Genomic DNA, 23,310 nt, shown 5'->3' with positions numbered 1-23,310 from the left:
ATGGTATGCTGATTTTGAGTTGTTTGAGTGTTCTCCAGACTGATTTCCATAAAGGCTGTACCAATTTGCAGCTCCACCAGCAGTGGAGTAGGGTTCCCTTTTCCCCGCATTCTCGCCAGCAAGCGTCGTTGGTGTTCTTGTTTATGTGGGCCAATCTTACTGGTGTTAGGTGGTACCTCATCGATGTTTTAATTTGGATTTCCCTTATTGCTAGGGAGCTGGAACATTTTTTCATATGTTTGTTTGCCATTTGGACTTGTTCCTTTGTGAAATGTTTGCCCATTTCCCGTGCCCATTTCTCCTGGATAGGCAAAATCAATATCATTAAAATGTCTATACTACCACAAGCAATATACAAACTGGTTTTCAACTGGGTGATCTTGAACTCCACCCCGAGGGTACTGTCAATATCAATGGCTGTTACACTTGGGTGTGTTACTGGCACCCGATGAGTAGAGGCTGGTGATGTCACTAACCATTCTATAATGTGCACAACTGTTCCCAATGAAGAAGACCCCAGGACCAAGAGTACCAAGGAGAAATCTCATACAGAGTTAGGGGATTTTCTCACAGCAGCCACCAATAAATAAACTAAATGTACTTCCTTGGATGATGTCATTTTCCTTTTCTCTCTCTGATCTGCTTCATTCTTTTATTTGCATAGACTTTTTCTTTTTTTATCCAAACAGATGATATCAGCGGCTGCCTACTTAAATGCTGCTTTGAACTTAAATAGATTTTTACTCAAGATCAGTTTAATTTAAACCAGCTCCCAACAAAATGAAAATACAGTTTCTCTGTATGCACTATTTGGGGCAACGGGCAAATTGAGAAGCAGTAGAGAGTGATTGGCAAAAAATAGAAGAAATAATTTCTTGTTCAGCAGGAGAATCAGATCCTTGCTTGTGATCAGAATACAGAAGCACTACCTCTTTCTCCATCACATTCTAGCCTTAAGCCACAGGCCTGCTTGAATACAGCACTAAACCTGCGTGGCTGAACTTGGCTGGTGAAACACAGCCCCACCAAGCATTCTTACTTGAAATTTCTAGTTTGAAATTTCTAATCATTTTTTTTTGTAGTTTAATCTGGTGAATGTATTTACAAATCATGGAAAACTTAAAAAGAGAGCTATGTAATAGGAGGGAGAAATGTTCTCAGATTTTTTTTTTTATTAATTACATTGTATTATGTGACACAGTTTTATGGGTACTGGGATTTTCCCCACCCCTCTCCTAGCCCTCCCTCATGGTGGATTCCTTCCCCTTGTTGTGTAACCACAGTTCAAGTTTAGTTGAGAGTCCTTCATTGCAAGCATATACCAAGCATAGAGTCCAGCATCTTATTGTCCAAATAAGTTCAACGGCTTCTTGGGGAGACCTTATTACCTTTTTGTGCATGTGGGAAGAAGGTTAGTATAGTAATTATGTCTTGCTTCATAGAATTCTGTCCAGACAACCTTCTACTTCTAAATTTGGAAACTAATTGGAAAAGATGATTCATGATTTTTCAGACCCTTATGTGAGGGTGGAATGCCTGACCAACTTTTATCACTTATTTGGTGATGAACATTTATTTTTTAAAAAATGAATATTGCTACTACTTAAATATGTGTAAGCTTTGCTAGCTCATTTTATCTTGCAGTAAAATCAGAAATAGGAAAAAATACAGTAACATGATAATGTCCAGAAAGAAATGTTCTATGCACATTTGTTTTTCTATCAGTGGCCAAGGTGACTGTATGTTTTTATTTTATTGAGTGACATTAAATACAAAGATATTACCAGGAATGACACATCCAGTTCCAGGAGAGAAGAGCATAATGTGACTTTAGAGTTTTAATAAATGTGTTAAATGTGATTTAAATCTTCAGCTAATGTGCAATTCAAAGTTTCAAAAAAGATGTATTATCAATGCATGCAACTTCTGTGAATGATTTAGATATTTTTCTCTTGGTTAGCTGCATTAAGCATAGTTGTAACATAGAGAAATGATAGCTGGATTCTGTGTGAATAGAATTGTATAGTATAGGAAAATGTAATTTTATTTATTTCTCAAACCTCCTTCTAGGCATACTGGTAGCCAGGCGTTTTTTTTTGTTTGTTTGTTTGTTTGTTTTTTAATTTTTCTAGAAATTTTGAGAAGTAAAAACCCCAAGGACAAACCAAAACAGCATGCTTTATGCATCATGCTTAGTGAAAGAACTGCAGTTGACATTTACTTAAAATAGCAGATACAGTGAAATTATTAGCAATTGAGTTAAATTTTGAAGTATTGTGGATGCTGACTACTAGTAGTATAAAAATGTTTATTTTTTATTTTTTGTTGTCTTTATTTTTAAGTAGTATAAAAATAATCCAGTATTATTCTGATATCTATACTACTAATAAATAACTCTTAGGGAGTTTGATGAATTTCTGCCATAAACTGTTCCTGTGCATTCTGTGCGACAGGGCAAATGACTTATCTACACCCTTTGTTTCAGCAAGCCACGCACTTAAACTTGAGTGAAGTCAACAGGATAGGAAACAGGTGCATGGATATATAATTTTGAGATTAACTTTGGTCTTAAAATGTAAATAAAATGTGGAACACGGGTAGGGGGAAGGAATTTAAAAGCAGAAGCAAATATTTGGGTTGGGGTAGGGACATAAAGCCATGCCACTATGCTTTTCCTCTCTGCAGAGTGACTCTCAGGAACACCACGTGTGGGGATAGTGCAGAGTTGCAATATGTTAGAAGTAAGTTAAATGTTGACTTTCCTGCTGTTACCTTTGCCTGATTTATAGTCCTATTGACCTGAGCCTTAGATTGATGACAAAACACAAGCATTTGACTTCTGAGCCGATTATATAAAAATTACCAATAACTGAAGTATCAGAACACCAACAACTGGCCTTTTCAAAACAGCCACATAGGATTCATATTTAATTTTATAGAGAATGAGGTTTTGTTTGTTTGTTTGTTTTAAAGACTTACTTATTTGTATTGGAAAGGCATACATACAGAAAGGAGGAGAAACCTAGAGAAACATCTTTAGCCGCTGATTAATTCCCCAAGTGACCACAATAGCCAGAGCTGAGTCCATCCAAAGCCAGGAGCCAGGAGCTTCTTCCAGGTCTTTCACATGGGTGCAGGATCCCAAGGCTTTGAGTCATCCCCTACTGCTTTCCTAGGCCCCAAGCAGGGAGCTGGATGGGAAGTTGAGCAGCAGGGACACAAACTGGAAACTATATGGGATCCAGAGGGTTGTAAAAGTGGCGATTTAGCCACTGAGCCATTGTCCTGGGCCCCTTGGGAATGATTTTTGTTTAAGTATTTTATTACAATCATTCAATATATATATACCCAGCAAAAGGAAGGAAAGGCCCTTTCTTTCTTTTTTTTTTTTTGTTTTTGTTTTTTATAAGTCCTTTCAGTAATGGCAAATGAATAACATGAAGATGTTGAAGTTTTGTGAATCTATAAATAAATCACCAAATATTTTTCAAAGTTCTTTTGATTTTTCCTTATTATTTCTTAATTTTGAACTTCATTTTTAATTTTTAAGATAACTTTTAAATTCATATTATGATCAAAGTCTTGATGCTCCAGTAAGCAGGAGAGTAAAATTCTATCATTTCAGTAGGAATTTCATCATTTCAGTATGAGATTGGAGAACTTCATATTGACTGAAATAAACCAGACACAGAGATGGCATGCTCTCCCCTGTATGTGGAAGCTAAAATCTCAAAAAATGGAAAACAAAAGAAATACCCTGTGTATGAGTTTTGTGAATACAGTCTGATATCAAACTTAAATTTTCATCAAATTGATAGAAATTATATACTACCGTTGTACCATAAACTATTATATGAGTGAAGTTGAGCATCTTTTCATTTGATTATTGTTTATGGCTTGTGTCTACTTTGTGAAGACGGTGGCCAACACGCTTATTCTAAGCCAATGTTTGTCTTCTCTTGCCTTCTCTTTGTTGCTAACTTTGGTGCTGAAATGAGTCTCTTGCTGGCCTTTGGAGAGAATGCACTGCTTGGAAGTCTTTCGATTTAGAATCCTGTGGACAAGGGCCAGACCTTCTGGGGTTGTTCAACATAAAGCAAATCCTTCCAGGACTCTTGTCATCACCAATGGATCATGCCTTCTTTTGAGACTTAAATCTAATCAGACAAATATACTGTGTCTGCTCTCTTTGCTATTAGTTTGTGTGGTTTCATGTTAATAACAACAAGAAAAAAATCATGTTCCCTGGCAGCAACAGGAACGTGACTGTAGTGGTGGAACTGTGGATGATGAGAGAATATGGCCTCAACCGCCAGTGCTGGGGGAGCTGAAGGCAGCAGTTAGGACCCCCGTCCAAGTCTCACATTTGTGGCAGGAACTTGAGTTCTTGACATCATCTGCTGCTTCCCATATGCATCATCAGGGAACTAGGTCAGAAGCAGAGTAGCTAGACTCAAATTGGCTGCTGAGGCATGGATGTCCCAGGCAACAGCTTAACCTTTTGTGCCACACTCCTCCACGTGAAATTTGAAGACCCGTTGAAAAGATGTATAGGCGTGTCTTCTTCATTTAACAAAGATTTCATATTCATGTTTTTAGGAAATGTCCTTTTACTTTTCCGTGCATCTCAAACAGTTTTCAGCTACACAATCTATACCACTGGTTATTGCTTCAGTTAAGCACTATTGAATGGGTCAAAGAGCATAATGTATTGACTAAGGACATTTCAGTTTTTATTATACTCTAATCATGCTAAGCATTTTTGCAGACTTGTGCATATCTGTTAGATTATTTTTCATTTTTTAAGCTTCATTTATTTTTATTGGAAAGGCAGATTTATAGAAAGAAGGAGAAAGATCTTCCATCTGCTTGTTCACTCTCCAATGGCCACAATGGCTAGAGATGAGTTGAACCTATGCCAAGAGCCAGGAGCTTCTTCCCCATCTCCCACATGGATATAGGGTCTCAAGGCTTTGGGCCATCATCCTCTGATCTCCCAGGCCACAAGCAGGCAGCTGGATGGGAAGTGGAGCAACCAAGACATGAACTGGCACACATATGGGATCCCAGCCCTTGCAAGGTGAGGATTTAGCCACTGAGCCATCATTGGGCCCTATTTTTCTTTTCCTGTTTTTTTTGGGGGGGGGGACAAGGGGGACTATTTTTCATTCTTTCATACTTAAGCCCTATTAATTGATGTCAAGGTTAAGTTCCTTTCCCAAGACTTCCCTCCACAGTGAACTGTACCAGTTATATGCACGCAAGAATTCCTAGCTTTGTGTAAATCAACAGGAAATATCCTGGATACAAATGTTTTTCCTTGTTTCTTTTGCCCCAGAGCTAGTTCTGCTTTTAATGGCTACTTTATTTGTACTAGCCTCCAAGTAGATAAAGCAAGGACCTGTCTTTCTCATAGGTTTGCTGGAAAGGCTTACTGAATGCCACTAAACAAGATGATATAATTGCATGTATTTGCTGCACAGTAAGCAGGTGATTTTTTTTAAAAATTAAACCTTCAGAATATTTTTACAATGTTAAAAGAGGAATAACTTTAAGCAACTTTAAATTTGTCAGAGTTTGGAGAAAACAACACCACATACAATACTATTTAGGCGGCTGTAAGAACCAGAACATATTCTAATAACTTTAGAGCTGCAACGTGGTCTAGTGACATTTATGGATACAGAATGCCAAGTGCGGTTGAACAATAACAAAAAGGCTTAGAACTTTGCTGAGCTGCCACTGCGGACCCATGTAGATGAGGGCCCAGAAAGAACTCCTTGCTTCAGCCAGACCCACAGGGTGGTTCAAGCAGGGCTTTGGGGATTGAACCAGTAGGTTAAAGATCTTTCTGTCTTCCAAATGATTGATAGCTAATAGATGAATAACTTTTAACGGGTGCCGACTTCTTGAGTCAGCTGGATGCGGGGAACCTACTGAAGCCCGGGGACAATGGGAAGCAAGTAAACCTTGGCCTGGGGACTCTGTGCTGACTTGGCCTGCTGGATCCAGTGCAGAAACCAGGTGCCAAACAACGTTCTCCGATAAACTGTATTCTTAACAGAAGAACAGGCCGGACAGCACAGAGCATTCCCTGCTGCCACACACCAAGCTCTCCCGGTTCACTCTTCACCCAGGTCCAGGCCTCGCGGCCACTCCTCGGGCCACGTGCCTATTTTAGTTTCTGGCAGGACCCTCGGGTCATCAGGAGGTACAGCCAGGATTCTCCCGGAGCAATCCTCTACCTCACCAAGAATAACCGGGTGCCGCTGTCCCTGAAGGGCGAGTAGAGCCGTGCGGGACCGTCAACCGGCCAGGACCAAGGGCTGCCGTGGGCTCCTGTCAGCTGCTGTCAGCTCCTGTAAGCTGCTCCTGTCAGCTGCTCCTGTCAGCTGCATCCCTCAGGCCCGGCCGCCGGCTGAGGATGCGCGCCCGCCGCGGTTATCGGGGAGCGAGGCGGCGTGGGCGTGGCCCCGGCGCGCAGGCGCAGGCGGGGCTCGGGGAGCGGCGACGACGGCCCGGACGGCTGTGGCGACTGCGGCCGGGAGGGCGGCGGTTACTGCCCCGGATACTGGGGCCGCTGCCCGAAGCGCAGGCGCCGTGGACTCAAGCCGCCCCGGGCCTCGGCGGCCTGTAGACTCGTCATGGCCACCGAGCAGAGGCCTTTCCACCTGGTGGTGTTCGGCGCCTCTGGCTTCACGGGCCAGTTCGTGACCGAGGAGGTGGCCCGGGAGCAGGTGGCCCCGGAGCGGAGCTCTCGCCTGCCGTGGGCCGTGGCGGGCCGCTCCCGGGAGAAGCTGCAGCGGGTGCTGGAGAGGGCCGCGCTGAAGCTGGGTAAAGGGGGCGGGCCGGCTCGGGCCGCGGGCGCCCCCGGGGACTCAGACATCGCCCCTAGCGCGAGCGTTTCTCCTCCCGGGATGCGTCCCACCGCTGTCCTTCTTGAGGACTGGAAGCAGAGGGAGATGCAGCCAACGTGGGGCCTGGGTTCCCCATGGCTGCCTTCTACCCCTTCTATTAACCCCCCATTACCCCTCCCCCATCCTCATTTTGAAGTGCGTCTCTTTATTTTTTGGAGGGGAGTTGCCCCCACTGGAGAAATGGTCAAAAACTTTTCTTTTTGTCCCCCTCGTCCTAGTTCGAAGCAAGGGTAACTGCTGAGTGTGCAGGTTTCTGGAAATGAGGTGTAGGGCAGAGGTTTCTTTGAGATTCTCTTTTTGTCTGGTGTTTTGGGAGTGGGAGAGGAAGCTTAAGGAGTTTTTTGTTTTTTTTAACTGGTAACGTAGTGCTTTTTATTTAAAAAATTAATTAGTTATTTATTTTTGCTTGTAAGCTGCTTCTGGCAATCTTACCCTTTATTCCCCCCCAAGCCCCCCCCCCCCCCAAAGTTTGTATTTCTGCTTCAAGCATTTCCTTCTTTGAACATTCCTTTTACATAAACCAGTGTTCCTTGAGTGCTCTCTCCTGGGCTAGGTCCTGTCCCCGGGGCTCTGGAGGAGAGACAGGCTCACAGGGACTGGGTCCTCCTGGCTGGGGGGAGGAGGGGCAGGGCATTTATCTTTAGGACTTAGTAGTCCACGATAGGCCCCCTGAGGGTGCCACACCCACAGTGTCCTATTTTGGGTGGGAGCATGGCCACTTTCAGTGGCAGTGGGCAACAGAAAGTACCAATGAAGCCAGACTCTGTCCTGCAGCTGGCCACAGCATCTTGGCTAAAGACCTGTGGTTTTTATTTTTCCAGAATGAACTGTTTCACTACTAAAGTGTATTAACCTGTTTCTTCCTCATGCTCAGAAAGACCTAGAGCTACTGCCCAGTTAGCAACCATTTATCTTGCCCAAATCAGATTAGTGTGGGTGATAACTTTGACCCATTGAAGCCTCCAGTGAGTTGGCTTATTCCAATTATTTCTTGTATTATGAGCCTGGGTGTTTTGTTTGTTTGTTGTTTTTGGTTATCAGGGTATTGATACCATCACCCTGTGTTTGTTCCCTATAATTGGGTCATAGGTGATTGTTGAGTTGTTGATGACAGCCTTTTTTTTTTTTTTTTAAGATTTATTTATTTGGACCCGGCGCGGTGGCGCAAGTGGTTAAAGGTCCTCACCTCGCACGCCCGGGATCCCATATGGGCGCCGGTTCTAATCCCGGCAGCCCCGCTTCCCTTCCAGCTCCCTGCCTGTGGCCTGGGAAAGCAGTCAAGGACGGCCCAAAGCTTTGGGAACCTGCACCCGCGTGGGAGACCCAGAAGAGGCTCCTGGCTTCGGATCGGCATAGTATCGGCCCGTTGTGCTCACTTGGGGAGTGAATCATCGGACGGAAGATCTTCCTCTCTGTCTCTCCTCTCTGTATATCCACCTTTCCAATGAAAAAATAATAAAAATAAATCTTTAAAAAAAAAAGATTTATTTATTTGAATGTTGGAGAGACAGAGCTCTTTCATCCATTTGATCACTTCCCAGCTGACTACAATGGCCAGACTTGGTTGGGTCAGGCCAAAGTCAGCAGCTTCTTCCAACCCTCATATATGAGTGGCAGGGGTCCATTTTCTGCTAATTAACTAGGCACATTAGCAGGAAGCTGGATTGGAAATGGAGTAACTGGGACCTGAACTGCTGCCCCTATGAGATACTGGCATGGCAGTTGGCAACTCTGCCTCCTACACTACAATGCTGGCCCCAAAACATCTTTTTAAAACATTTATTTACTTTTATTGGAAAGGCAGATTTACAGAGATAAAGAAAAACAGGGAGAGAAAGATCTTCCATTTGCTGTTTTGGTCCTCAAATGGCTGCAACGGCTGGAGCTGAGCTGATCTGGAGACAGGAGCCAAAAGCGTTTTCCAGATCTTCTGTGTGGGTGCAGAGTCCCGGTGCTTTGGGCAATCCTGGGGGATGGGAAGTGGAGCAGCTGAGACATGAACCAGTGTCTGTACGGAATCTGGAGCCTGCATGGGGAGGATTAGCCAGTTAAGTTGTCATGCTAGGCCACAAAACTCTAAGAAGAATTTCATAATATAAACTTACCGATAAAGGGAGAGTCAGGATAGTCTTTTGTTTGGCGCCTAGACTTATTTGTGAAATTGTGCTGGCACACACAGTTGTCATTTATACTTTGCATTAGGTGAGTTTTAAAGGTTTGTAATGTTTTTGCTAACCATGAGTGTTGACTCCGTTTTTCCCCATAGTTCCTTATTAAAAACAGTTTTATCTTTAGGAATTAAAGTTGGATTTTAGTGTATCAGTATATGTAGTAAATTTGCTGCCACAGATTACTACAAAAGGAAAATCTGAAGATGTGGTACTTTACTAGGATTTGCTTCAACTTATGTATTTTTATTATTATTTCAGGGAGACCGACACTGTCGTCTGAAGTTGGAATAATAATATGTGATACCACTAATCCAGCATCTCTTGATGAAATGGCTAAACAGGCAACAGTCGTCCTCAATTGTGTAGGACCAGTAAGTAATCAGCTATTTTTTTTTTAAAGATTTATTTTATTTTTATTGGAAAGGTGGATACACAGAGAGGAGAGACAGAGAGGAAGATCTTCCATCCGATGTTTCACTCCCCAAGTGAGCGCAACAGCCGATGCTATGCCGATCCGAAGCCAGGAGCCTCTTCTGGGTCTCCCACGCGGGTGCAGGGTCCCAAAGCTTTGGGCTGTCCTCGACTGCTTTCCCAGGCCACAAGCAGGGAGCTGGAAGGGAAGCGGGGCTGCCGGGATTAGAACCGGTGCCCATATGGGATCCCGGGCGTGCAAGGCAAGGACCTTAACCACTGCGCCACTGCGCCGGGCCCAATCAACTATTCTTTATGTCAGAACAAACCGTCCATTCACTTCTAGCTAAATCTGGTATTGTTACGTTCTAGATGAAAGTAAGGACAGAAGACAGAAGTGCAAGTTCAAGGCCTCACCTCTGGTGGGGAGTTTTTGATTGTTGTGAGGAACAGAGAAAAGACCAGGGTCTCCTGAGAGGGAAGGACACTGTGCTAAGAGTGTGTGCTGGTTTGTTGGTTACGGTTAACATTGACAAACTCTTCTGCTTTATGCCCCTTCCTTAAAGCATGTTTGTTTTGAGTGTATAATTATGTTCTTACATTGCCATATGAGTATATGGATTAACAACCTGTACAAAAATAGAGATTAAGAGCACTGATTGGGGCACCCCGGCATGGTAGCCTAGCAGCTAACATTCACACTTTGCAGGCGCCGGCGTCCCATATGGGCACCAGTCCTAATCCCAGCAGCCCTGCTTCCTGTCCACCTCCCTGCTTGTGGCCTGGGAGGGAAGTCAAGTTTGGCCCAAAGTCTTGGGACCCTGCACCATGTGGGAGACCCAGAGCAGGCTCCTGGCTCCTGGTTTCGGTTCAGCTTAGCTCTGGCCGTTGCTCCCCCTTGGGGAGTAAATCAATGGACAAAAGATCTTCCTTTCTGTCCTCTTTGTATATCTATCTGACTTTCCAATAAAAAATATATATAAATAAATCTTTTTAAAAGCACTGATTTTTTTTTTAAGATTTATTTTTCTTGGAAAGTCAAATTTATAGAGAGAAGGAGAGACAAAGATCTTCTATCTGCTGCTTCACCCCTCAAGTGCCCACAATGGGCAGAGCTGAGCTGATCCAAAGACAGGAGCCAGGAACCTCTTCCAGGTCTCCCATGTGTTACAGGGTTCCAAGGCTTTGGGTTGTCCTTGACTGCTTTCCCAGGCCACAAACAGGGAGCTGGATGGGAAGTGAGGCCAGTGGGACATGAACCAGCGCCTTTACGGAATCCTGGTGCATGCAAGGCGAGAACTTAAGCCACTAGGCTACCATACCAGGCCCACTACTGTTATTTTTAGTAGCTCATTCATAGATACTGTAGCATGCTGGTGCCTGCAGATAGCGTGACTAGAAGAGGGCTGTGACTCAACCAGCCGCAATGTGAGAAAGGAACCTGAGGCTCTCAGACCAAGCTGGAGGCACTGAGAGTCAGCCAGGCAGCTGTGGATGGGCGAGAGGTGTTTCTGGTAGCAGAGGCAAGCACAGTGGATGTGGAGGTGCAGCATGATAGGGAGTTAAGGGGGTTTATAACTACTAAAACATGGTAAGTGTGGGGCTATAACATGGCGTGATGCTTGAGGACTTTTTGTGATTTGCTAGGAAGTTTGGATTTTATGTGGGTACTGGAGAGCCGATCAAGGATTTTAGGAGTAGGTATCAGGATGGAGCAGGAGAAAAAGAAACATCATACTTTTAATTTAGAATAATAGATATTTGGAGATAAAGATAGATTGACTGCAGTGAAACCAGTCGGAGTTACTTGTAGTTAATTAGATGAGAAGTGAAAGGGTCAAAACTAAAATTTGGCTGTATAGAAGGAGGGGAGCGATTTGATAAAACTTGGTAATTTCCAGGATAGGAGGCATGAAAGATAGCTTCCAGGTTTTTAACCTGAGAATCCTGTGGTGAGCAGTGCCGGAACAGAATCCATCTGCTGTGGGCCTAGCACTGAGTGTTCTCTTTCTTGACCCTTGTAACAGCCCAGTGCTATAATGTGTCTCCATTTTTTTTTTTTTTAATGAACATTTGAGACTTAGAGGGATAAAGTGACTTGCCCAAGATTATGCATCTAGTAAGTGCCAAGTCTGGCCTGGCTCCTAAGCCTGTTTGTGAGACCTTTGTGCTCATGAGCCAGTTGTATGATTTTGTTTCAGAAGCATCTCTTATTCGATATTTCAGAAAAGATGCATGAGATGTAGGCAGTCTGAACTAGAACCTACATTGAAAAAAAAAAAAAAGAAAAGGAATGTTTTGTTAATTTGAGAGCTAGAATGACAGGGAGAGGGAGCACACACTTCTTTATATTCCCCAAATGCCTGCAGCAGCCAGGGGAAGCCAGGAGCTAGGAACTCCATCCAGGTCTCCCTGTGCCTGGCGGGCACCTGCATTCTTGGGCCACCCTCTGCTGCCTCCCAGATGCAATAGCAGGAAACTGGACCTAAAGCCAGGAGATGCTGTGACTTGAGCTAGGTGCTTGCATGTGGATCTGAAGCCAGGAGGTGCTATGACTTGAGCTAGGCACCCATGTGTGGATCTGAAGCCAGGAGGTGCTGTGACTTGAGCTAGGTGCTTGTGTGTGGATCTGAAGCCAGGAGGTGCTGTGACTTGAGCTAGGTGCTCGTGTGTGGAATGCTAGAGTCCCAAGTTGGACAGTATCTGTTTACTTTTTTTGATTTTCTTTTTCTTTTGTTTCCTTTTCTGCTGACACTGAAAGTTACGATAGCTGGTGGATTATGCATGCAAGGTGTAAACTTCAACCTTGCTGTCTTGATAGTTCTTATTTGTTCCATTATAATGCATTGCTTCAGAATTTAAGTTATTGAATGAATCTCCATGACTGGTTAATGGCAGAGGAGGAACTGGAAGGTAATACAAAAGTACTTCCAAAAGCTGGTGGACAAATGGAATTACTTAAAAAAAATTTTGTTTTTTTTGAGAGAGAGAGGGAGGGAGGGGACGAGAGAGACAGAGACAAAGACAGAGGCAGAAAGGATGAATGCTCCCACAAGATGGGCCAGGCTGAAGCCATCAGCTGGTAGGTAATGCAATCCAGCCCTCCCACACGGAAGATAGGAAACTAAATACTTGTGCTATCATCTGCTGTCCCACGGAGTACAAGTCAGCAGGAAGCTGGAATCGAGTAAAGCTAGGACTTGAATGTGGCACTTTAATGTAGAATGCAGGCATCCTGGGTGATGTCCTCTAACATCTAGGCCAAATACATTGTCTATTTTTTTTTTTCGAGACTTATTTATGTGAAAGGTAGAGTTATGAAGGAGAGACAGGGAGAAGGGAGGAGAGCAAGAGAGATCTGTCATCTAGTTCACTTCACAAATGGGTACAGTGCCTGGGGCTGGATCAGACCAAAGCCAGGAGCCTGACACTCCAGCTCGGTCTCCTGTGTGGGTGTAGGAACCCAAGTACTTGGATCAGCTGCTGCTGGTGCCTGAATGGGATGCCGGTGTCACACATGCTGTGGCTGGCTCCTCCGTGAACTCACTGAAGTACTCATATACTTCTTTCAATCCAGCAACTCTAGTGTTATTTGCCATTCTTAATAAGGAGTGGAATTAGATAAAGAGGAATGCTGTTTGAACTGCTCATATGGTGGAGTGTAAGGATTGCATTGTTTTTTTGTTCCTTGTTTCTTGAAGGCTGAGAGGGAAAAAAAATCATCCATATTTTACTGCCAAGAATAAAAGCAAAGGATTTTGTGTATCTTCTTACTTTTCCAAAGGGAAAGATGCTGTCACATATCTTTTGAAATGGACTTAATCCTGACAATTAGCTGTTACACATTAAAATTTTTTTTTGTATTTTTAAAGTTTGAAATTGATGCAATTTTTATGTGTTTTTTATGAACTTTAAAAAAAGTTTATTTCAAAGACAGATACAGAGAGAAAGAAAGAAAAATAGATAGATACAGATTCTGTTTCCCAATAACTTGCAACAGCCAGGGCCTGGCCAGGCTGAAGCCAGGATTCTGGAATGCTATTCTGACCTCTCGGATAAATACAGGAACCTGAGTACTTGGACTATCACTTGTTGTTTTTTGTTTTGTTTGTTTGTTTATTTGTTTGTTTTTGGTTTATTCTAACAGCCTCTTATTTCCAATCTGACAAATTGGGCAGGGTGGTCATTTTTGCCTTTTTTAAAACAAATTTTTGAATTTTAAAAATTTTAGATGCTGTTTACATAGTTGATCAGGGATTTTTGCCTTTTGAGTGTATCTCCTCTTTAGTATATTCTGCCACTATCTTAGGTTAGTCCTTCATTCTTTCTTTTGTGTCTCCAGTCTGATTTCCAGTACTGCAGGCAGAGTGACAATCTATGTTATAAATGTAGTACCATGGCCATGTTTAAAATCCTGCAGGAGAATCTGATAACTGGTAAAGTTCAGACTTGTCAGCAGAAGATGGCCCAAGTGTTGAGGCCTCTGCAACCATGTGGAAGCTTGGGAAGAAGCTCGAGGTGCTTGGCTTTGGCCTGGCCCAGCCCCAGCCATTGTGGCTGTTGGGAGGAGTGAACCAGCAGATGGAAGATTCTCTGTCTCTCTTCCACTCACTGTAACTGCCTTTTTTTTTTTTTATATATAAAGATCATTTATTTTCTTTTTTTTTATAAAGATTTATTTTATTTATTGGAAAGTCAGATATACAGAGAGGAGAGACAGAGAGGAAGATTTTCCGTCCGATGATTCACTCCCCAAGTGAGTACAACGGCTGATGCTATGCCGATCCGAAGCCAGGATCCAGGAACTTCTTCCAGATATCCCACACGGGTGCAGGGTCCCAAAGCTTTGGGCCGTCCTCAACTGCTTTCCCAGGCTGCAAGCAGGGAGCTGGATGGGAAGTGGAGCTGCCAGGATTAGAACCGGCGCCCATATGGGATTCCAGCGCGTTCAAGGCAAGGACTTTAGCTGCTAGGCCATGGCGCCGGGCCCTGTAACTGCCATTTAAGCAAATGGAAAAAATAAATCTTAGGCCTGCAAATGCTGACATTCCTGTGAAAGCTCCAGTTTGTGTCTCAGCTGCTCCATTTCTGCTCCAGCTCTGTGCTTATGGCCTGGGAGAACAGCAGAGAATGACCCTAGGCCTTGGAACACTATGTCCAAGTGGGAGAACTAGAAGAAGCTCCTGGCTCCTGGTTTTGGCTCTGGCTCAGCTCCAGTCATTGCAGCCATTTGGGAAGTGACCCAGCAGTTGAAATACCTCTCTCTCTGTTTCTCCTCTCTCCGTAAAACTCTGCCTTTCCACATGGAGTTTTAACTTATGTGTATAGTGTGCACAGTCATCATTAATATAAACAAACTACAAAACAGTTACGTCACCCTGCACAGTTCTCTTTCTTGTCCCAAGTTATGCTTTTACTATTGTTTGCCTTTTTGTGATTTTATATACATGGAATCCTTCAGTATGTGGTGTTTTTTGCCCAAATTTTGTCACTTGTAATTTTTGAGACTCATCCATGTTATTGCATGTATTAGTAATTTGTTTCCTTTCTATTTCAGAATAGTATTTCATTGTGTGCATATGTAGGGGTTCACCACTTTCATTAAATGTTTGGATTGTTCTTTGCTAGTAAGAGTAGAGCTCTTATTTTTAAAAAAAAAATTAAAATTAATATTTTAAAAATATATTTATTTTTATTGGAAAGACAGATTTACAAAAACAGTCAAATACCACCGGTGGGACAGCTCTCCTTTCTTACATATTTATGTATGCATGTTTGTGTTTTAACTTTTACTAGGAGCTCCTTACTCTTTAGGATTGTACTCAGGTGAATTACTTTAAAAAAAAAAAAAGATTTATTTTTTATTGGAAAGTCAGATTTACAGAGAAAAGAACAAAGAGAAAGATCTTCTATCTGCTGGTTCACTCCCCAAGTAGCCACAATGCTGAACTGAGCCAATCCAAAGTCAGGAGCCAGGAGCTTTCTCTGAGTCTCCCATGTGGGTACAGGGTCCCAAGGCTTGGGCCATCCTCGACTGCCTTACCAGGCGACAAGCAGGGAGCTGGATGGGAAGCAGGGCTGCAAGGACTGGAGACAGCACCCATATGGGATCCTAGTGCTTGCAAGGCCAGTAGTTAGCTACTGAATCATCGTGCCGGTCCCAAGTGAATTATGTTTACATTTGTCTTTAGTTACTGGTAAGCACATTTCGTGCGTTTATTCATTTGCACTGTGAGTGGTTGTATGGTGCAGGTGTCTTATTTTCTCAATTTGTGTTAAGGCTACTGTACTAGCATTTGATTTCTTGATGTCCAGGACTATATTACCAAGATTAAATGGGGATTTGCTTCATGTGAATTTGGCAAATAAGAATAACCTTTTGGTCTTATTTTTTCTCACAGTATCGATTTTACGGAGAACCTGTTGTGAAAGCATGTATTGAGAATGGAACTAGCTGTATTGACATCTGTGGAGAACCTCAGGTATGTAAAATGAGGGGAAAGCACTTGCTTTGCTGTGTCATGAAGTCGAGAACAGCTGGTGCAGTTTTGAGATGTAGTTGAAAGGTGACTTCTTCCTAGTGTTAGAGATGGTTTTTTTTTTTAAGATTTTATTATTATTATTATTATTATTATTATTTTTATTGGAAAGGCAGATATACAGAGAGGAGAGACAGAGAGGAAGATCTTCCGTCCGATGATTCACTCCCCAAGTGAGTGCAATGGGCCGATGCTATGCCGATCCGAAGCCAGGAGCCTCTTCCGGGTCTCCCACGTGGGTGCAGGGTCCCAAGGCTTTGGGCCATCCTCAACTGCTTTCCCAGGCCACAAGCAGGGAGCTGGACGGGAAGTGGGGCCGCCGGGATAGAACCGGCGCCCATATGGGATCCCGGGCGTGCAAGGCGAGGACCTTAACCACTGTGCCACCGCGCCGGGCCCTAGAGATGGTTTTACTTGGCTAGCTTCGGGGAGGGCACTGATGTTAAGGCCTTAACCTCAGTTTTCCTGCAGTTTTCTTCTTCCCTGCAACCTCATCGGTTTTAGGTTCTTGGCACATGGGATGCTCCAGTTGTATCTTCTGCATGTAGTGGGTGAAATTTAAGTGTGTACTGTGTGCATTTCTCAGCATGTCACTTCTGCATTTATCTCCGTTATAAATAAGTACATTTTGTAGGTGCCTTATTAAGATAAGGTACCTTTACAACGTTAGAACAAAATGTAAAATTTTTCTTAACTTAGAAACTTAAATGTTCACTTTTTTGTTGATTAATATATCCGTACATCCTGCTTACCATTTTATGTAATCTTTCTGGAACATACCTGTAATGAGTATCTTTTTATAAAATTATTTTTATTTGAAAGGCAAATTTCACAGAAAGAAGGAAAGACAGAAAGATCTTCCATCTGTTGGGACTCTCCTCATATAGTGATTGGAGCTTAACCAGTCTGCTCTGAAGCCAAGAGGTTCCTCTGTCTCCCGTGTAGATTTTGGGTCCTGCGGACTCGGGTCATCCTCTGTTGCCTTCATGGGACAGAAGCAGGAAGCTGGAGTAGTTAGGACTCAAATTGGTGTCCACGTGGGATGCTGGCACTTGCAGATGGAAGATTAGTCTGTTGAGTCACCACATTCTCATTTTTTAAAAAATTACTTGTATTTAGTTTTATTTCTTTGAAGGACAGAGGGAGACATGGAGAAAGAGATTTTTCCAATCTGCTTGTTCATTCTTCAAATATCAACAATAGTCTGTGCTGTGCTAGTCAAAGACAGAAGCCCAGAACTCAGTCCAGTCTCTCATTTGGGTGGCAAGGATTCAGTTGCTTGAACCGTCATCACTGCCCTGCAAGCTCTGTATTAATGGGAAACTGGGCTTGGAAGAGGAGACAGGACTTGAACCCAAATCCTCCTAGATGGGACTTGGGTGAACCAAGCAGTATCCTAACTGCTGTGCTAAGTGATTGCCCCTTTATTTATTTGTTTGAAGGGCAGAGTGGTGGGTGGAGGTGAAAGAGAGAGAAGAGACAGGGGAGAGAGATATTAATCAGTTGACTGATCTTCCATCTGCTGGTTCATTCCCCAGATAGCCACAATGGCTGGTCCAGGCCAAAGCTAGGAGCCTGGTGCTCTATTTGGGTCTCCCAGTGGGTAGGGCAGAGATTTATACACTTGAACCATCCTCCATTGATGTCCTGGATTCATGAGCAGGGAGCTGGATTGGAAGTAGAGCAGTTTGTACTCAAACTGGGGCTCTGCTGTGGTATTGCAGGCTGCACCTTACCCTACTGCACCATAATGCCAGTCCTCCTGGTTCCTCTTCCCCACCTTCTGTTTTTAAGTAATCCTGAGTGAATGTTTGGTACAACAGTTAAGATACTATTTGGACCAGGCGCAGTGGAAGTTGGCAACTCAGTTTAGCTTTTCTGCCTGAGTAGCAGGACCTAACTACTTGAGCCATCACCTGTTGCCTCTCAGCATCTGCATGAAGCGGAAGCTGGAGCCAGGAGCAGAGCCAGTATTCAAACCCAAGCACTCTGAACTGTGGTGTGGATGTCTTGACCCCTGGGTCAAATATCTGCTTGACAGCTCATTATTTAACATACAAATAACCAGGGCTGGCATTGTGGCATAGAAGGTAAAGCAACTGCTTACAATGCTGGCATCCCATATAGGCATCACTTTATGTCTCATTTGCTTTGTTTCTGATCCAGCTTACTGCTGATGGGCTGTCAAAGGCAGCCAAGGATGGCCAGTAACCGTGTGGGAGACCTGGCTCCTGGTTTTTGCCTTGCTTAGTCTTGGCTATTTTCGCCATCTGGGGAGTGAATCAGCATATGGAAGATTTCTGTCTCTCCTGTTATCTGTGTAATTCTTTCAAATAAATAAATCTTTTAAAAGGATTATGAATAACTGTTAAAAATGAGCAGTAAGGCCCAGCGCCATGGCCTAGCGGCTAAAGTCCTCACCTTGAACACGCTGGGATCCCATATGGGTGCTGGTTCTAATCCCAGCAGCCCTGCTTCCCATCCAGCTCTCTGCTCATGACCTGGGAAAACAGTCGAGGATGGCCTAAAGCCTTGGGACCCTGCATCGCATGGGATACCCGGAAGAGCTCCTGGCTCCTGGCTTCGGATTGGCACAGCACCAGATGTTGAGGCCACTTGGATGGAGGATGTTTCTCTGTCTTTCCTCTCTAGAAGTATCTGACTTTGCAATAAAAATAAATAAATCTTTTAAAAAAATGAGCAGTGATGGGAAGGGACACTTCCCTTGTGTAGAAGAATCTGAAATACTTTTTGTTGGCTGCTCTGCCCTCAAGAAGGGACATTGTAATTTCACAGTGGAGAAACATGGCATACCAGGCTTTAGGGGTCAGCATCAACACTAATTCATGTCAGGATGTGGTAAGAATTTTCTTTTCCAAATGGTTATTTCCAATTTAATCATGAGAAGCATATACGATAAAATCCATTAGAGGAACATTCTGCAAAATACTTAACCAGGACTCTTCAAAACTGTGGAGATACCAAAAATAGGAATAAAATAATGAGAAATTGTCATAGCTATGAGGAACCTGAGGGGACACAACCCAGCATAATAAAGTGTCCAGCACAGGGTGTTAGAACTAGGACATTAAAAATAAATTAAGGGAATCTGAGTAAAACAGAGCTGTAGTTAATATATATATCTTGTTTGATTAATTGTAATAAATACTAATGTAAAACATTAGTAGGGAAACTGGGTTTCAGGGTATGTGGGAACTGCACACTAATTTTTCTATAAATTTAAAATTTCTGAGAAGTACTTTTTAAAAAAAAGGCAGCCATTCAAGCAGACATCATTCCTGTACCATGTGCTCTCCTACCTCCATGCCTGTCTGTAATGGTGTTTATCTGGGTGATGCGATTCAGGTCAGTTTTTTTTGGTTGTTTTCCTTCTGTTTCTGTATTACATTTTTTATAGTAAATATTGCTTTTATACTTAGAAGTCAGTCAGAAACAGTAATTGTTAATAACAGTAATCAGCAGCATGTCTCCTGTACCACTTGGCATGTGGTAGGTCCTCAATATTTTTTGAGTAAGTGAAAAACATTGTGAGAGTTCATATAGTGCCACATATCATGTTGATTGGCTTTTCCAGTTTAATTGCTTTGTTTTTAGAGATCACTTTAATGTTGTTCTGGATATTTCTGTATGGCTCTGATTCAGATTTTTGCTCTTGGTTTTTCAGTTTCTAGAACTTATGCATTGGAAGTATAATGAGAAAGCTGCAGAAAAAGGCGTTTACATCATTGGAAGCAGTGGATTTGACTCCATTCCAGCAGATCTGGGAGTAATTTATACCAGAAATAAAATGAATGGTAACTATTAATCTGTAAACAGCAAATGAATTTAACAATAGGAGAATTTCATATTGTGATGAATCTGAAATCTAGTTAGGAGAAGAAACAGTAATAAATGAGTTTTGTTCTTGGTGTGCCTGTACATGCTAAATGTTATTGACTGTTATGAGACATGTATGCTTGGGTAAGTGTTCTACAATGAGAAATGACCTATTATTTCAATTTTAATTATGGCTAAAGCTTTAAAACTATTGAAAAAAATGGCAACCATTATAAAATTAAACTTGTTTAGGGATTCACATTTTTTTCAGTCTTTTTATTTTAACATATGTTTATTTTTTGTTTGGGAGGCAGAGAAGCAGAGTGACACAGAAGCTGTTCTGCTTCCATTCCAGCTCCCTATTAGTGCTCCTGGGAAAACAGCAAAGATGGTCCAGAAATGTGGGTCCTGCCACCTAGGTGGGAGACTCAGAGTTCCGGGCTCCTAGCTTCTGCCCTGCCTGACCTCAGCCATTGCAGCTGTTTGCAAAGTAAACTTGCACATGGAAGATCGATACCTCTCTCTCTCTCTCTGTAACTCTACCTTTCAAATAAATTAATCAGATCTTTAAAAAAATGAAGAAGTTGCAAATCAGACTTTTGAAATTAGAAGTAAAAGGAAATGCTACATACATTTTTAATAAATACCCAATGGTATGGGAAAGAATGATGTGTCAAGATCTAGAGTTTAGGAAGTTATATGATCGTCACATCAGAAGATCAGAAGTGAAAAACGCTGTGCCCATCTTATTATGCGATTGGATTTGTACCACTTACTGTTTTCCTATTTTTAAGAATTAAGGAATAAAGTACTTTCTAAGAAAAGAAATGACAAAGCAATAGCAAATATGATACTGGTGAAACACTGAAATCATTTCCATTGAAAAGAAAAATGTGAATTTATATATTTTAGCCTGCCAATCCGTTTACCAAGTATGTCTACACTTAAATCTAAAGTTTACAAATTTCCTATTAAGTCCATAACTCCTAGTGTTTTGGTTGACACAGAGTAGTGATGTATATTGGTTAATTCAGTACACATACACACTCAGCTCAGGGTAGATGGCCCATGCCCTGCCAGACATTTATAATTTGTTTGTAATGGAACATTCACATCTGTCCCTGTATCCAGTAACCATCCTCTCCTCACTTGTCAGTACTGTTTCTAAGCTGTGACAATTACTCTTCTGTTCTCTGGCTCTTTGAAATCAAATGTTTAGCTTTCATATGTAAATGAAACTTGTAATATTTGTCTTTCTGTGCCTGATCTATTTCACTTAATGTCCTCCATTTCCATCCCTGTTGCTGTGAGTGACAGACTTCATTCTCTTTCATGACTGCATAATCATTGTGGATATGTGAGGAGATTGTCTAACATATTTGTTTTCAACCATCCATCCATCAGTGAACACTTAGGTTGATTTCCTGTCTTGACCTCTGTGAATAGTGCTGCAGTTAATGGAATTGTTTGTTTCTCTTTTTCTACTGACTAGTAGTTTGAGTTTGTTGTATAATCCCTTGCAGCATGGAGAGTTTGTCAAATCTTAGATCCCATTCTGTGGCTTATGACTTCACTATATTGTTTTCCTTCGCACAATCTTTTCACAGTCTTTTTTTCTGATATAATCCCCTTGTCAACTTTTGAGTCATTTCCAAAAATAATTTGCTCAGATTGAATCTTTTTCCCTTGTCTCCTGGTAGTTTTGTTATGGAAGGTCCTGAGTCTGTTTGAAGTTGCTATTCAGATCAGGGTCTAGTTTCTCTCTTCTGCATGTGAGAAGCCAGTCTTCCCAGCAACACTGAAGAGTGCTTGCTTTCTCCAGTGTGTGTTCTCCCTGCATTTGTCAGAAATCAGTTGAGTGTAAATATGTGTTAAATTGTTCTTGATTATGTGTGAAAATATTCTAGATTACCCATTTTTCGTCGTTGTTCTGTTTTATGTAAGTGTCATGCTGCTGTGGTTGTTGCAGCTTTGTGTTATGTTTTGAGGTTAGATACTATAATTCCTATAGCTTTCTTCTTTTTGTTTAGGATTACTTTGACTATCTAGGGTCTTTTGTGCTTTCATATGAATTTTGCAAATTTTTTTTTTCTGTTAATGTGGAAAGGTATTTGGTACTTGGCTAAAATCACACTGAGTCTCTGAGTTTGGGAGAATTAACAATTTAGTAGTATTCTTCCTGGCTGTAAAGATGGGATATTTCCCCATTTTTGTGAGTGTATCCTTTTCAATTTCTTTCATGTGTGTTTTATAATTTTTACTGTAGAGATCATTAACTTCCATGGTTGAATTTATTCCCAGGCATTTTTTAAAAGCATTTATTCATTCTTGTTGGAAAGTCAGATTTACAGAGGAATATCTTCCATCTGTTGATTCACTCCCCAAGTGACCATAGTGGCCAGAACCGAACCAATCTGAAGCCAGGAGCCACAAGCTTCCTCTGGGTCTCCCACGCGGGTGCAGGGTCCCAAGGCCTTGGGCCATCCTTGACTGTTTTCCCAGACCACAGGTAGGAAGCTGGATGAGAAGCAGGGCCCCCTAGGACACAAACCCCGGCACATGCAAGGCAAGGACTCCAGCCACTAGGTTACTGTGTGGGACCCTCCCAGGCGTTTTTTAACTGTTAAGAATAGGATTCCTTTTTTTTTTTCACAATTTCGTTATTAATATATGGAAAAGCAGCTGATTTTTTAACATTTATTTTGAGTCCTGCAATCTTACTCAGTTTGTTTCTGAGTTCTGATTTTTGAATATATAAAATCAGGGTTGGTGCTGTGGCTGAATAGGCTAATCCTTTACCTTCAGCGCCAGCTTCCAATATGGGTGCCAGTTCATGTTCAGGTTACTCCATTTTCCATCCAGAATTATAAAACACACATGTTTATGGTCTGGGAAGGTAGTGGATGGCCCAAGTGCTTGGGACTCTGCTTTCATGTGGGAGATCTAGCTCCTGCTTCTGGCCTCAGCTCAGCCCTGACCATTGTGGCCATTTGGGGAGTAAGAAGATTTTTCTCCATCTCTTCCTTCTCTGTATAAACCTGCCTTTCCAATTAAAATAAATAAATATTTTAAATATACATATAGAAAATCATGTTGCCTGCAGATGAATAATTTGACCTCCTCCTTCTTTAATTAGATTTCTTTTTCTTTCTTTCTTATTGCCTTGATCAAGACTTCAGTACTGCCACTTAACCCTCTGTGTCACAGCACCTCTCCCTGGGCTTTACTTTATTAGAAGACTTTTTTTTTTTACTAATTCAGTCATTATTTGTTGTTAGGCTATTAGGAGTGTCAGTGTCCTTATACCTCAGTTTTGGTGGGTAGTATGTGTCCTGAAAAATTTTCATTCCTTTTATGATTTTCAGTTTGTTGTCATATAGTTTGTGATGATTCATAATGATTCTTTTTTCCCTATTGTATCAGTTGCATTATCTT

General features: G+C 42.2%; 1 protein-coding gene across 1 annotated transcript in view; it reads left to right on the top strand.

The window, feature by feature from the left end:
* The first annotated feature begins 6,512 nt into the window (after nt 1–6,512).
* Nucleotides 6,513–23,310, top strand: part of SCCPDH (saccharopine dehydrogenase (putative)) — a 28,729-nt gene continuing 11,931 nt past the window's right edge. The window contains exons 1-4 of the mRNA XM_040967998.1: nt 6,513–6,834; nt 9,347–9,459; nt 15,901–15,981; nt 19,724–19,853. Of these exons, the coding sequence (XP_040823932.1) occupies nt 6,645–6,834; nt 9,347–9,459; nt 15,901–15,981; nt 19,724–19,853 (514 nt within the window). The 5' untranslated portion in view covers nt 6,513–6,644. The remainder of the gene's footprint in view (nt 6,835–9,346; nt 9,460–15,900; nt 15,982–19,723; nt 19,854–23,310) is intronic.

The sequence above is a fragment of the Ochotona curzoniae genome, unplaced genomic scaffold, assembly GCF_017591425.1.
Source record: "Ochotona curzoniae isolate NIBS_2020 unplaced genomic scaffold, NIBS_Ocur_1.0 scaffold_4683, whole genome shotgun sequence".
NCBI classification, from domain to species: domain Eukaryota; kingdom Metazoa; phylum Chordata; class Mammalia; order Lagomorpha; family Ochotonidae; genus Ochotona; species Ochotona curzoniae.
Note: the sequence above shows the minus strand (reverse complement) of the source record. Positions and strands in the feature narration are given on the sequence as shown.